This window comes from Filicampus tigris, chromosome 20 (genome assembly GCF_054856515.1).
Source record: "Filicampus tigris isolate MCC_2025a chromosome 20, RoL_Ftig_1.0, whole genome shotgun sequence".
Lineage (NCBI taxonomy): Eukaryota > Metazoa > Chordata > Actinopteri > Syngnathiformes > Syngnathidae > Filicampus > Filicampus tigris.
In genome coordinates this window covers 4,094,748-4,110,113 of record NC_141236.1, presented here as the reverse complement: position 1 = coordinate 4,110,113, position 15,366 = coordinate 4,094,748, and the positions used below count along the sequence as shown (strand labels likewise).

Genomic DNA, 15,366 nt, shown 5'->3' with positions numbered 1-15,366 from the left:
AGCCTACTAAAACGATTGCATATTATTGTATTTGGTGAGCTTCTGTTTGTAATACACGATCCTTGTAGGCGACCAAGCGCATTGGCGAATGAGCCAACATTCGCACGCCAGGGGCGTGTACTTCCGGCGTGCTAGTGCAGACGCAGCGCAGTGGGCGTAGAAGCGAACGTTTCTCCGAGTTCATACATGACTTCCCGATTATCCGCACCCAAGTTGGGCTACTTCCATTTGTGATACGATCCTCCGCGGTGAGCCGACAGAGATGACGGAAAGCTCCGCCAACAAGCTACTCAACGGAGACGCTTGTCGTCGGACTTCGAGTGGTCAAAAAGCGAGCAAAAATGGCTTCGTGAAGAACCACTGCCTGTTTCAACAGCCGCAGAAGTATCGTCGCCCCGGGGAGAAGGTGAGGCCCTCCCGCCCGGCCGTCAACCGTTCTGTGGAGGACGGCCACGAACTATTTCGAAAATTTGCATATTGTATTTACATTTTTAAAGCATATTCTAAAATTATAACTAGCTGGGTTTGTTTGTTAGTTTGCGGTTTGATTAGATGAGCCATTACAGAGTGGCGTTTATAAATAGATAACAGTTCATTTATGAATCAAACCCAAGATGTCAACATGTCAGACCTTAATTTTACTATTTTCAAGATAGCCCACGATATTGAGCATGTCAACACAGGCAGAGAGAGCCTTCAAATACTTTGATGAATTCGCAAATAAAAAAAACAAACATACATTGATCGTAATGTTATGTATTTTGTGTTTTTAACAAAACATTGGCATATGTGACGTAGTGTAATTGATGATGCTGTATTTGCACAGACTTGTCTTGGATGTATTCTTCACTTATGTAAACTATATAATCCTATATTATCATTTCTGTCACCCATTTTTAACAATCTAGCTTTTTTAACCGTCTGTCTAGCATTCCTAATGACTGGAAATAGTTTGAATCCCATTCTTATGTCATCATATTACTGATGTAAACGTAGGTTGTGTATGGAATAAGAAGTTTGGCTGTTCAATATTAACTTCTCTGGATGGGGTGGTGGTTAGGTATTGATTTACTCAAAATTAATTTGGTGTTGTGTCATGTTCTGTCCATGCAACACAGCTGCCCAATTCTTTCAAAAAGCTGTAATCAACATTTTCAATTGTGAGCAGTTTGATAGATAGATAGATAAGTACAAGATACTCATCCTGTGAGGGAAATTAAGTATTTCTGAGAACAATTTGTTGTTCTTGTTAATTGTTTTGTAACAATGGCCCATGCCACCTGAAGGTCCAGTGTTGTGTAGCTCTTTGTAATTTTACACTCAGCTGTCTTTTCTTTTTTTCTGTCCTGCAAGTGTCTTTGTGAAGTCAGACCAGTCTCTGTTTACCTTGGCTAATGAGAAGACGACGACCAGGGCCTGTTGTGTTGGAGTTGGTGTCTCCAGGGAGAGCAGAGCCAGCCTGCTTCCACATGACACTTAAACGGGGAGGAATGTCTCTGCGCTGTCAAGGGTGTGGTCGCTTCCACCATGGAATTGAAAACATAGTTTAGTAGTGGAGGTTGGCCTTGCATGTGTGCCTTTTTGTATTCATTTGTTTTAGTGTCCTATTGGTCTTTATTTTTAGATTCCTGCATTCCATACTAAAGCTCTGGTGGTGCATATGTAATCTGCAGATTTATGATTTACACTCATGGACCACATTAGGTGCCTTTCGATTTCGATGTATTTTTCGTACTATCCACAACAATAATTAGTACAGTTTTGAGAGACACTGTCAGAGAGTTAGTAATTTAACAATATTATCAAACTGTATATTATAGTATTCTCGAGGTTGTAGTTTGAAGCCCTGCATAGTGAGCTGTTTTTCTGTCCACAATTGGCACATCAAGGCTGTATAACAGTTGATTTGCTATTTATACACCTGGGAGTGTTATACAGAACCTACCAAAGCGGGATAGTGCCACAACTTTCACACAGCATAGCATCCTGCAACCAGATTATTCGATGTGTGATGAAATGAGTATCTGTATCTTGGTATGAATGTATTTTTGCATTTAGCTGTGAAATCTGGCATCAAAATCGATCTCTGTTCTTGTTTCTCAACAGCAAATGTATCACACACATGCAAAAGAAAAAGACAAGACCTTTAGTTCGGTTGTTAAATAGTGGTGTGGCTTGTGTCTGTTGACTTCTATGTACCGCATTACATTTTATTTGTCCAAGTGAGTGCAGATGTTTGGATTCTGGTGGGCATCAGTATGCACCGGCCTCTTTAACATTTTCCTGCATCCTCCATAAAGGGAAGGTCGCGTCCGACTGGTTTTAAATGCTCACGCTCTGCAGTCCTCTGAGGTGTTTCTAGGAGAGAGGCATGACTGATCACATGAGGTGCTGCTGCTAAGCTGCTCGACTCTACTGCTTCAATCATGTTGAGTTCTGCTCCACTTAAAAGGATGTAGTTTTCTTGTTGTCGTTTAAAGTGGAAGTCAACCCAAACATATTTTTTTTCCAGAATATGTTCTGTGCAGGCCCACAAGGCATTCTGCTTAATATTACGTTTGTAGAATATGAGTTAAGCAGCAAAATCCCCCCCGCTTTTAGCCATCTCAGGGGGCGGCCATTTTGTCACTTCTGTCGACTAAAAAACTGACATCACAGTGTCTCAGGGCTCAGGTAACGACCAATCACCTGTTTTCTGAAGCTGAGCCTTGATCTGAGCCCTGAGACACTGTGATGTCATTTTCAGTTGACAGAAGTAACAAAATGGCCGCCCCCCGAGATGGCTAAAAACGGGTGGATTAACTCTTATTCCACAAACGCAACATTTATCAGAATGCCTTGTTTCAACTAGTGGACCTGCATAGAACATATTCTTGAAAAATATATGTGTGGGTTGACTTCCACTTTTAAGACAATTCATTTCTGTTTATATATCGGGCTCCAGTTATCCAGTTAGGCCTACATGCAAGGTGTAGGGGGAACCACAAGTAGGCACGAGCATTTCAAAATTTGAGCACTAACCCACGATTGCGCGACAGCCACTCTTCCCGACCACATTTCAAAATTGCGCCTCAAAAACCGGACGTTGTCGTAATGATAATGCTTGTTTTGTCCCCCCCAGAACCAACATGGCACACACAACTCGAGCCTGTACAAGAGGCCCTTTGTGGAATCGTTCGAGCAGACTCCTCTACTGGTGGCTGTGCTTACCTACGTGGGCTACGGGATCCTCACCATCTTTGGCTACCTCCGGGACTTTCTCCGCCACTGGAACATCGGGAAATGCACCATGGCCCGAGAGCGAGAAGAGCAAAAGGTTTATAAACAAATATCAAGAATGTGGACCAAATGCACTCGTGCTTAACCGTCACCGATTTTGCTTTGATTCCACTCTTATGTTTTGTTTCCATTGCATGTCCTCTTTTCCTTGGTAGGACTTTGTCCCTCTCTATCAAGACTTTGAGAACTTTTACACCAGGAACTTGTACATGAGGATCCGAGACAACTGGAACCGACCCATCTGTAGTGTTCCTGGGGCAAAGATGGACCTGGTGGAGCGAGTTTCGCCCGATTACAATTGGACCTTCGAGTAAGTTTCACTTTCACGTCGTTCTGTTAAAGCCATCGTTGATTTGGATGTGTATGCTTGGCGTTCTTGTCATGATGATGGGTGATATTACTCTTCCTGCTTTTGGGCCAACAAGATCCTTGACTTTGAGAAAACGACCTTAATTCTTGAGAAAGTTTTGAAATGAATCCATATCAGAACAATCTGATGTTTCAAAAGGGTGTGTTGACTTTCTCTCTCCACTGTACTTATCAAGATCGGAATGTGTAAAATATGCCTCCTTGTGCTGAAGCTGGATTTCCTTGAGATAAACTATTGTGTAATATCCCGCTGCTGGATGACTGGGGCATTTAAACAACAACACTGAACAGGAAATGTTTGCACAGCTACCGCAGCCCACGTGTTCAAGTTAATTATTCTACCCTGACCCTGGGTCGTTGTCCTCTGTCCCCGAGTCTCATTGTCTGGCTCTACTTCAGGCACACGGGCAAAGTGGTGAAGGACGTCATCAACATGGGCTCGTACAATTACCTCGGCTTTGCCGAGAACACTGGGGCTTGTGCTGATGCTGCTGTCGAGGTCACACACAAGTATGGCGTGGGAGTGGGCAGCACTCGCTGTGAATTAGGTGAGACAACTACCAGACAAGGAACAGTCTCCGTGTTGTACATCCTTTATTTTTATTTATTTTTTTGTCAACAAGTGAGTGATGAAAACAGGAGATAAAATGCTGCATTACTTTATTGTTATGTTTAGCTTACCTAAACAATGAAGATATACCAATGTCTCTATTCCAGTTATTAAGACGGAATGTTATTTGTTGTTGTTGTTGATACATAAAGCAATAGTTGGAAATGTGATGTTCTACATTATTTTAATCTAAATGTGGTTGGTTCAAATACTGTATTGGCAAACTGTATGCACGTTTACCCTAAAGAAAAAAAACGACATTTTAAATTTTAATTTTGTGCACTGTGATACTTAAAGAGAAAGTCAACCAAAAGGTTTCTTTACAGTAATATATTCTATGCAGCCCCGCTAGGCTAAACACAGCATTCTGATTAGTATTGCGATTGTGGAATATGAGTTAAGCAGTAAAATCCACTCGTTTTTGTCCATCTCGGAGGGCGGCCATTTTGCCACTTGCTGTCAAAATGACATTACAGTTGCTGAGGTAACAACCAATCATGGCTCAGCTTCAGAAAATGTCTGATTTGTCATTTTCAGTCGACAGCAAGTGACAAAATGGATTTCCTGTGAGATGGCTAAAAACAAGTGGATTTTGCTGCTTAACCCATATTCCACAAACGCAATATTAACCAGAATGCCATGTTTAGGCTAGTGGGGCACGTAAAACATATAAGAACATTTTGGGGTTGAATTCCCCTTTAAATGCAAAGTGTTCAAAAGTGAAAATGCCCCAATTATAAGTTCAAACAAATTTTAATCAACTGCTCTCCAATAATAAAGTCAAAGAATAATCCAAATGAGCCATCATAGCATTTTGAGCAAACTGTCACATTTGAGAAGCTAAACTAATCACATTTTGACTTGCTTGAAACGGGTTTATTGTTTATTAGAGATTACTTCTACCATGTAAACGTGTTGTCTTTTTCTAGGGAACCTTGACATCCATGAAGAGCTGGAGCACTTGATTGCCAGGTTCCTTGGTGTTGAATCGGCTATGGCGTTCGGTATGGGCTTCGCCACTAATTCCATGAACATTCCTGCTCTTACCGGGAAGGTATGGAATTCCACTCTCTTCCTATTCTTTTGTTCTCCCTCAGCCATGATATTTCTTCTGACTGAACCACATTGTCGCCCGTATTGTAATCTCAGGATGACAAATTTGCTTTTACGGAACTGACGTGGCTTCCAGTTACTGGTTTTAAGTGGAAACAAATGCCAACATTGAACATGTCAGACGGTTCCAAGGATCCCTCATTTCCGGTTATTTCCAAAATATTCAGAGTTCGGCTGCTTTTGTTTGATAAATCCCTGCCAAGTGTTGATCTAAACCCAATCCAATCATATGACTTTTTACAGACTGTGGTACCCAGTGTTTGAACAGGAAGTAGAAAATACAGCACGCAGCGCGTGTGAACAGTCGGTTGTGGAAGTGCCACAGCCCTTGGCAAGAAGCCTCATACATTCTTGACCGAGTGTAATCATGTTGCTGCATATTTTTATGCCCTCCCTTTTTTTTATAGCACTATTTTGCATTGTGTACTGGATTTATTTATTTATTTATTAGCCAATGTGACCCAGAGTAGTAATAATGAACAAATGAGAGTATTGCATTCTGCTTTGATTAGGTACTGTATATTTCAGAGTTGTTTCAGTTCATATCAGTCATATCACAATGCTTACATTTGTCCTTGCAAATGTTGTTACCTGAGTACTTTGCATGATGTGTTTATTAGGCCATAACAGTGTAAATTTAGTAGCGATGCATGAGTCTTATTTTCCCATCTTTTATCTGAAGCCTTTCTGTTGTGCTCCAGGGCGTGTCGTTCAGTTTAAACTTGTCAAGGCTGTTAAATAAGTCTCGTTTGGCTAGTGTGTAATGTTCGTGACAGTTTTTGACATTCACGTTGTTGACGCAACTGTGTCTGCTTGTATCTTATGCAAAGGAAATGCAAATCAGGGTTTCCGAAACTTTTTCAGCTTCAAACGCAAATTCGAAATGTGGATCGACTTTGGGGACTGACGCATGTTATGGCACGTGCGACATCTACTCACAGACAAATGAAATATAACACAAGTGTTAAAACAAACGTGAATCAAAAAGCGACATGAATCAACAACGTAATGCATTTGACGCACTTGATGTGTAACAGCTTACAAGCATTCTCTCAAATTTGCAACTCAAGGATTGTCAGGGTGATGTAGCAATACAGTGATACACAGTTAATGTGCCTGATTAAACTGGATTAGTTTTTTGTTGTTGTTTTTTTTTGTTATAAATCCCTCTTGTGACTTCTCTGAACTCAATTTGAACATTGTTCCAATGTCTTGTTCTAGGGATGTCTCATCTTAAGTGACGAGCTGAATCACGCATCACTAGTGCTGGGTGCCCGTCTTTCCGGCTCAACAATTCGTGTCTTCAAACACAACAGTAGGTGACCGGTCGTAACCTTTCCCGTAAATGTTGACGGAGGGACCACTCATAGCAAGTGATCACAGCATTTGCTCGAGGCTTTCTTAACACCGGCCAACGCTCTTGCCGTTGCCGCAGACATGCAAAGCCTTGAGAAACTCCTGCGAGACGCCATCGTACATGGACAGCCAAGGACACATCGGCCCTGGAGAAAAATTCTCATTTTGGTGGAGGGCATTTACAGGTAAGGATGATAATATATGGCACAAACGCACTTTGTGTGAGTAATTAGCGACTTCGATACGAATCAAATGGAGCTAGAGCTACATGGTAGTTCAAACCACAACATCTCGCACCAGGCATCTTTGACATGCCTCGGTATACTTGATGCAGTATGTACCGTAAAACTGCCATGCATCCATTTTCTATTCTGCTTGTCCTCATTAGGGTTGTGTGTAAGGTGGAGCCTATTACAGCTGGCTTACCGATGCCACGTTTCTTTTTGTCAAAGTATGACATGTACAGCAGTTTGGAATTGTTCCCACTGTCCTTGAAGTGCATTTTCTGTAAAGGTAATCAGTCAAGAGGGATCAATAGCCTTTCCAAACAACCACTACAATTTAATCAATGTCCCTTTACTAATGCAATGTTAATGGAGTCTGATTTGCACTGGGCTTTCCAAGGGAAACACTCAAAAATAAAAAATAGAAATGTAGACAGTGCTTATGGAAAGGTTACCAAAGTAAAAGTTGTGGTCTGCACATTAATCCAAATTAATATGAAAAAGTAAGATGGACTGTAAATTCTCCCAAGTGGAGATGCCTTTATTTGGAATGGGAGTAGGATGATAAAATCACATACACAAGCTCCAATTCATGGTAAAATACTTTGTGGAACTTTTCTGTTTGTTGCTGTTTTTAATTTTTTTTTTTTTTTTTCATAATCTGTACTTTATCTTCTTGTCTGAAAGTATGGAGGGTTCCATTGTGCGTCTGCCAGAGGTCATCGCGCTGAAGAAGCGCTACAAGGCATACGTGTACCTGGATGAGGCCCACAGTATTGGGGCCTTGGGGCCTAATGGCAAAGGAGTGGTGGACTACTTCGGCCTCAATCCCACAGATGTGGACGTCATGATGGGAACGTTCACGAAAAGCTTTGGCGGCGCCGGGGGTTACATCGGAGGCAAAAAGGTTAGCAGCGGTGAAAACTAAAACGGTACCCAGGCTCTAAAAAGACCAATGAAAATATGTGCGTGTGTCGAATTTTACGGGGAAAAAAATGGAGTGATTCATTTATGAAGTTGATTAGCCTGACTAACCTTTGGTTTACAGTAGCTTGCCACGAAAAACAGTTTTGTTTATTCCACATAAGGTGCGTCTGTTCTTTAAATGTCAATCATTCCTCTGTTAGGAGCTGATCGATTACCTGCGACAGCACTCTCACAGCGCCCTGTACGCCACCTCCATGCCTCCACCCGTGGCCCAGCAAATCATCACCTCGATGAAAATCATCATGGGAGAGGATGGCACCACGCTCGGTAGGTTCTAAACAGCTTCACGCGATTCTGTGCTTGAATGCGCCCGACAAGTTGGAGCTCAAATAACAATGGCATGTAATATCTGCATTTGCATACCAACATGATTTGAATGGAATACGCCCTTCATAGACTGCAGAAACCCCGCCACATATACTTGCTGTATAATTTTTTTATTGAACCACAAACAACATAATGGATAATGGTAGGTGCCAAGCAAGAATGGAATATCGAGCGGATTTATTTCAATAATTAGTTTAAAAAAGTGAACTTTGTGTGTGATATTGGTTCAGCACACGCTAAGTGTGAACCAAGTACTGTATGTATGTCAGGGTTTTTCCCTACATTCAAAATTGAGAGGCGGCCGCCTCCAGCTAATTGCGTGCCCGCCTCCAACCAGAGCCACTTCCAAATATGGGCACGCTGTTGCGAGTATGATAGGGCTTGTCCGGCGATTGAACAGATGACATTCGGCAAGCGAGGTAGCGAGCGAGCTATGTGCATCACACGCGTGCACTTTGACCTAAAGGAGATCAAGGGGAAAAACGTTGAAGAGTGTTGCCTACCAAGTTCACTTTCATAACCAGCATGATAAAAATATGAAGTTCAACACAGGACGTTTTAACACAGTTTTTGTTGAATGTAATCGGACCCCCGAAAAAAAAGGAACACCATCACAAATACACAGCAAAGCTAGCATAACTTTTGAGCTCATATGCTAGTATATTTTACGTGCAGCCATATGTAAAATGTGGCTCTTTGCAGCAACACTTTAAAAATGGTGGCGCTAGTGTTCATAAATGAATGCTTTAACGTGATAATAGTCGTTCATATCGGAACGTTTAAGTATGTTCCCTGTAAAAGAAAGCGAATAAATTGAATTTACAGAATACATGCACGTCATGGCGCACAGTCAGGATGGTACCACCTCTGCCTCAATTTGAGCCAAGAAAAACGCTGTATGTGGTACTTTTCATGTGACTGTGATGTTGTATTTGACCACTAGATGTCAGTATAACCCAGCATGTGTCCTGCGTCGAATCACAGTCATCACTATGGTGGCCTGTATCAGGATGGAAATGTCAGATGAGACCATGTTTGTCGTTCATATTTTCATACTATGTTGTTTACTCGTAAATTTGGTTGAGAAATGGGTCGTTATTGTTTTTATTTTCACATTCAGTCTTAAAATGTAGTGAAATCACCCGGTGCAGTCGGTGGATAAAATCAAATAAAAGCAATTTTATTTAATTAAAGACAGGTTCAAGTTTCTGCAATGTGTCGAGCGGGTAGTTCCCTGCTTTTTTTTGGCAATAACACGTTAATCTGCTGGAACTTTGTGAGGTGGTAGTATAGTAAACTAGGCCTTCCTTTATTGTTTTCAGATGTTTTCTCCTTTGATTTCATGCTGGGTACAAAGCAGCATGGTGCCGAGGGCCTGGTGATCTGCAGGGATCAAACTCAGTTGGATACATCTACATATACAAATAAAGCACAAAATCGTATTTCAGGTCCCACGTGCAAGTGGCCTGTCACGGTGAAAACTGAAAGTGTATTTCTTTCATTTGGCTCCGCACCAAAGGTATTATTATAATCATAAAATGAAATGTGTCATGGAAAGTGGCTGTCATTTTTCCTCATCATCCAGCCCCCCGTGCTTGGCAGAGGTAATAAACACCTGAGCGCTTTTCACCGGCAGAGAGCTGACCTGGCCTTTCACAACGTCATTTGCTCTGAAGATAGCCAGACTGGCTGAGCTGGCTCTCGTTTTCCTTGCGGAAGAATTACAATGACAGCATGATACTTTGCAGCCCCGTCACCTGTTTCAAGTCTTTGAAGATCCAGACGCCAAATGCCGGAGCGTTTCTTTTACACAAACGGCTGAAAGTTTCCTGCATGAAATCACATCAGTCATATGTTAGGTTGGCGCAGGGAGGCGCGAGATGTGACTATGGAACGCTAAATACAACTGTCTGAATTTTAGTGTTTAACCAGCTGTGCATTGAGTTCAGTGTGTTTTATTCTTTTACTTATTTAAAAGTAAAAGTATAATTTCAGACTTGGTTGTTTGGCATGCTGCTTTGAAGTTAGTGTTATGTATGTTTTTCCAGTTCGGTCAGAGACGTACGAGTATGTTGCTGCTGGCAGGTTGTACCATTTGTTAGGCTATGGTGCTATCTTGGGGAGGGCGGGGGGCATAGCCCGAGGACACCGGACGAATCCACAGCGTGCATCGGGCAGACATGAGACGATTGATGCCTGTTTAACTTCACCTCCGCTGACCTCCATCTTAATGAATTCTGTCTGTCTTCAAAGGCAAAATGCCGCGGAGCAAAATCCGCTTGCGCTTGCGATGACTTCAAGTATGAATGTTGGGGGGGGGGCGCAGGAGGACGACCTCCAATTGTTCCATTTTTGGAAAACAAGCTTCTGCCCGCATTTTTTTTTTTTTTTTTTTGAGGGGAAATCCCTCCTAACAACCGCGTATGTCTGCCCGTCGCCTCCAGGCGCCGACCGCCTCCGCCAGCTGTCAGAGAACACAACCTACTTCCGCAGGAAACTTTGTGAGATGGGCGTCATCATCTATGGCAACAGTGACTCACCTGTCGTACCCGTGATGCTCTACATGCCCGCCAAAATTGGGTCAGTCATTCCACTTTAATAGTATATCTCTCCATAAACCAGGGGCGGAGCCACCCAGATTGACAGACTGCCCACTCAGTGAGATTCATGAAAAAGTCTATACTTTTACATTTTTTGTAAATTATTATGAAATTATTTTGTAATTTGTGTTTTGTTGTGTTTTTTTTATTGTATTGAATATTAAAGCGGAAGTCAACGCAAACATATTTTTTTCAAGAATATGTTTTATGCAAGCCCACTAGTTGAAACGGGGCATTCTGATAAATATTGCGTTTGTGGAATAAGTGTTAATCCACTCGTTTGTCGCTATCTCCTGGGGCGGCCATTTTGTCTTCTGTCGACTGAAAATGACATCACAACTGCTCACAATGACCAATCACGGCTCAGATTCAGAGAACAGGTCAGCTGTGATTGGTCGTTGTAAGCAGTTGTGATGTCATTTTCAGTCGACAGAAGACAAAATGGCTAAAAACAAGTGCATTTTGCTACTTAACTTATATTACACTGACGCAAAATTAATCATAATGCTGTGTTTCAACTAGTGGGCCTGCTGGGAACATATTCGAACTTCATATTATTCAGTTTGTCATTTGATTCGAATATGTGTCGGGACAGGAGGATTGTGTTCAGTGAGGGAAATATTCAGGCCCACCCTGATTTTTCCAGGCCCACCCATTAGCCACGTTCTGGCTCCGCCCCCGCCGTAAGCTTGCGATATTGGATAACATTGTTAAGTGGCCACCCGCATGGAAACACGAGCATGTTGAGTAATCTGTTTTTTCGCACTTCAGGGCGTTCGGCCGAGAGATGTTAAAGCGGAACATCGGCACGGTGGTCGTCGGCTTCCCGGCGACTCCCATCATCGAATCACGAGCGCGCTTCTGCATTTCGGCCGCGCACACCAGGGAAATGCTCGACACAGTAAGTCTGCGTGACACTTTTGAACCATGTGAAAAAAAGAAAGAAAAAAAAAAGACACTGTCTGGCGAGCAGTCTACGCCATCTGCGATAGTCGCTCACCCACGACGATGTTATAACAACAGCAGCATTCTTTGCTTTTTTTTCCCCCTCTTATCAGCAGTTTAGCTGCCTTATGTTGTCAGTGTTACAATAACACAGTTAAGTGTTGTTGTTTTTAATCAAGGAAATGTGCTTGCTTCACAGTGGACGGACGTTTGCGCGTTTGAGTGAGCCTGTTGGATAATAAGGACTCCCAGTTTGCCTTTTTATTTTAATAGCACTTGGAAGCTGTCTGAGGGTATTACAGTCAGGCTTTTATATGAGCTGCTGTGTCTCTCCAAAGGCACTTCATTCATCTTACTGTTGTGTATGTCAGCACCGTTTGTAGAAGTCCATTTAAAGGGCACGCAAAAGCCTTTGTAGAGCACTTGGAGGAGCCGCTTTTTCCGTCTTTGGAAAGCCGGTCTTACTGTTGCTCAAGCCACGGAATCGGAAAAAAGGTCAGGGGGAAGGTAAATTGTTTCCAGGTGCTTCGGAGTGCTGCCATTCCGATTCATTCATCGCGGAAAGAAGTGCAGGAGTTTGCATCGCGTTTGCGCGCCTTCTACTCACCTTTGCAACACGGACGTGTTCCCGCTTAAGTGTCATGGAGGCTTGCCCCCGTTTTATCGGTGTGGCTTGACTGTCCGCCGAGCTTTTGTCAGTTCCGCTGTTTCACTGACTGTTTCTAAGTCGCGGTCGGAGTGATAACATTGCCTGTGATGTTTTGCCAGGTATTGGAGGCCATGAATGAAGTGGGCGACCTGCTGCAGCTGAAGTACTCCAGACGTGGACAGACTCCTCCTCCCATCAGGTGGACAGCTGAGCAAAGCCAGCTCCGGGACTGAGCCTCAGAAATGTTCCTGCTCCCAAATCCATCCCTGTAGATATGTATGTGTGCACACATACACAAATCTGATAATGCTCTCTTCCCGTTTTGCTTATGCACCACTTCTGCATACCTCTTCTCACCACACTGCAAACCTCAGTGGACTCGCCAGAGCTTAAACAGTGGGGATAACAAGTATGTACACCCCTGGTCAAATGCCAGATTTTGTGATTATTAAAAAAAAAAACGAGAGACCAAGATAAATCATTTCAAAACCCGTACAAAAAAAAAAAAGTCTGAAGGTTTTGTGCTTTGACTTCCATTTTGCGATCTAGTCCAGACCAGACATGTGACAGTGTCACATGTACCAAACAGCAGCTACGCTAATGTTGTCGTCCGCTTCGTCTTGCCAGCTTCCCTGACCAATTTTCTTCTCGCCTTTTCATCAGTTTTGGAGGGACGTCCAGTTGTTTGTCGGGTCCAGTTTGGCTATAGTTTCAACAAAAAAACAGTTTTGAAATGAATTGTTTTGATTTACTTTTTTACATACAGGTATGCCACAAAAACCTGACACTTGAACAGTGGTGTGAATATATACTGTATATATACAGTATATATCCATTGTACCTTCAGAGTCCTGAATTATTTTCAAATCTGTCCGCCTGCTCCCAAAAAGGAGAAGACCAACATCATTTCTGTGTCTGTATTGCTACCTTGTGACATCTTGTGCATCAAGACATGAGGTTTTATTCCCCCGTGCACATTGAATGTGTATGTTATTTGTGCAATAGTAATCACAATGATTCATCTTTGGGATTTGCAAATTATGCCATTAGACATTACTTGTACACTTAAAAAATAAAAAAAAAAGTCTTAAATATGATGGTAGCAGTTGCTACGACGAAAACGTCATGTTATGTAAACCATTTTTTTCACAGTCAGTCTTGCTGCTCGGGTAGCATTTCTAACGGAGAGATCACAGAGTTTAACATAAATGTTATCATACATATTCATATTATCACCCGCAAAAATCAGTTGAACCTCAACAGAGTGTAGAATATTAGCGTCTTTCCCTGACCAAAGTACATATAGATATATATATTTTCTACCTTTCTCTTCAAATGTAAAGTAAGTGTTCCAAAAGAAAACCATGACCTGGGGGAAGAGATCCCGTGAAGAAATACGACAGAATATTTTTTACTGCTTCTTTTCTAGAGCTATTTTGCAGCCTTATTTACTGTTTACACCTGCTCTCAAAAACGTGAGTCTGTTTTCTTGTCCCATCATCCGCTCCTTTTGGCACAGTCCAATTGTACATTTCGAACTGTATGTATGACGATACTGCCCTGGCACTTATCTGAGATACAGCTTTTATTTATTGAAAACATTTGTCTCGTCTTTCAGCTGTCTGTTTTTATCTGAGAAATGTAATTATCTGGAAGGCAGCTTCACATGTATCCCCATGGGTGTGCATATTTTAAATTGTTGAAAATTTGACTTCAGTGCTCTCACTACTGACAGGCATTGTAAATGCACAGATGATGTAGTCACTGAAATATGCTTCATCTGTCAGATGTGTTGTTTTTTTTTTTTTGTTTTTTTCCCCCGTAACTGTGATTGTTTTTTTAGAATGGCATTCCAATTCGATCCGCCTTCGCTGCACTGTTAAAAGTTGCCTTTGTTTCGTCACACTGTATGCATTGGGGTCATCCCCAAACATTCTGCTTTTTGTGTATGTGTTTTTATACGGGCCATTTTATTGATTCATTGATAGGAACTGGAGTCCGGTAAAGCCAGCGTGACTATTCTGGTCACATCCATCATGCTGATATCTCACAGGATTAAACCTGTTTTTGTATCACATCAATGCACCATTTGTTTACGACTACAACCGGAAAACTCTTGTGTTGTACGCATATCAGTCATTGTAATAGCATTTGTCAGCGAAAATGGCATGGATAACCACTCAAGTGATGCATTTTCCATCGAGTTCTACGTACCGTCGGCGTGACTCCTCGTTGCCGCAGTAGTGAAATGTGACTGTATGTTACCACTGAAAAATGTCCTGTTGGCATGCAGAGCTCTGCAGAATGTTCAATGTTTATCGAGGAAAATGCATATGCAAACAGCAACATGTCTGTTCCTCAAGAGCCAAGTTTCCCTCAGTCAAAACTGCTTACACCTCTTCAATATATACGTTCTACAGCAACGCCACATGTGAACTAACCTATAGAGATTAATGAGACTTTCCGTATCTGTTACATATTTGATTTGAATTTTAAACCATTCTGAGCAGATTGTAAAGCCATGATGTTTGTTGATCATGCTGTTCTAAACAGATTAAATCACTTCTTTGTATCAACTTTTGGAATAGGCTGTGTTGTCTGAAAATTCACTGTACTACGATTGGTTAATGTTGTGATCCTGATCATTTGAATCAGCTGGAGGAGGGAAACATCAAAACCCATACAGGACGGATGTTGATTGGTGATAACGCGTTGCCAAGTTTTGGTTTTGCAAACCTCCTGAGATAGTGTTGGCCACCCCAAGGATAAAAGTCAAGCTCCACCAACTTAGTGTTCATCCATTGAAGGAAGTTGAGACGTTTGTGTTTTCAAGATGGAAATAAGTTATGGTGAGTTTGTGTCAGCTAAAGAGGAAAATATTATGGTGGGTTGTACATGCCAAATTGT

General features: G+C 42.0%; 1 protein-coding gene across 3 annotated transcripts; it reads left to right on the top strand.

Annotated features, from left to right (window-relative positions):
* Positions 1-15,035, top strand: sptlc2b (serine palmitoyltransferase, long chain base subunit 2b). 3 transcript variants are annotated; one of them, XM_086019385.1, is made up of 12 exons: positions 86-406; positions 3,122-3,316; positions 3,435-3,589; positions 4,048-4,196; positions 5,188-5,312; positions 6,593-6,686; positions 6,807-6,912; positions 7,639-7,858; positions 8,079-8,205; positions 10,710-10,845; positions 11,637-11,766; positions 12,579-15,035. In XM_086019385.1, exons 1-12 carry the CDS (start codon positions 263-265, stop codon positions 12,690-12,692), a joined length of 1,695 nt encoding a protein of 564 aa, XP_085875511.1. In that variant the 5' UTR covers positions 86-262; the 3' UTR covers positions 12,693-15,035. The 3 variants fall into 3 exon arrangements, with proteins under 3 accessions (XP_085875512.1, XP_085875511.1, XP_085875514.1); XM_086019388.1 differs by lacking the exon at positions 86-406 and adding an exon at positions 2,104-2,428; XM_086019386.1 differs by lacking the exons at positions 10,710-10,845; positions 11,637-11,766; positions 12,579-15,035 and adding an exon at positions 9,588-10,265 and having other exon boundaries at positions 1-406.
* The last annotated feature ends 331 nt before the right edge of the window (positions 15,036-15,366 follow it).

What these genes read in the sequence shown, in the direction of transcription:
- sptlc2b (XM_086019385.1), top strand. Translation starts at nt 263, where the DNA reads ATGACGGAAAGCTCCGCCAACAAGCTACTCAACGGAGACGCTTGTCGT. An exon ending in GAGAGCGAGAAGAGCAAAAG is followed by an intron (nt 3,317 to 3,434) that starts GTTTATAAACAA and finishes TTTCCTTGGTAG; the next exon opens with GACTTTGTCCCTCTCTATCA. An exon ending in CCAGGGAAATGCTCGACACA is followed by an intron (nt 11,767 to 12,578) that starts GTAAGTCTGCGT and finishes ATGTTTTGCCAG; the next exon opens with GTATTGGAGGCCATGAATGA.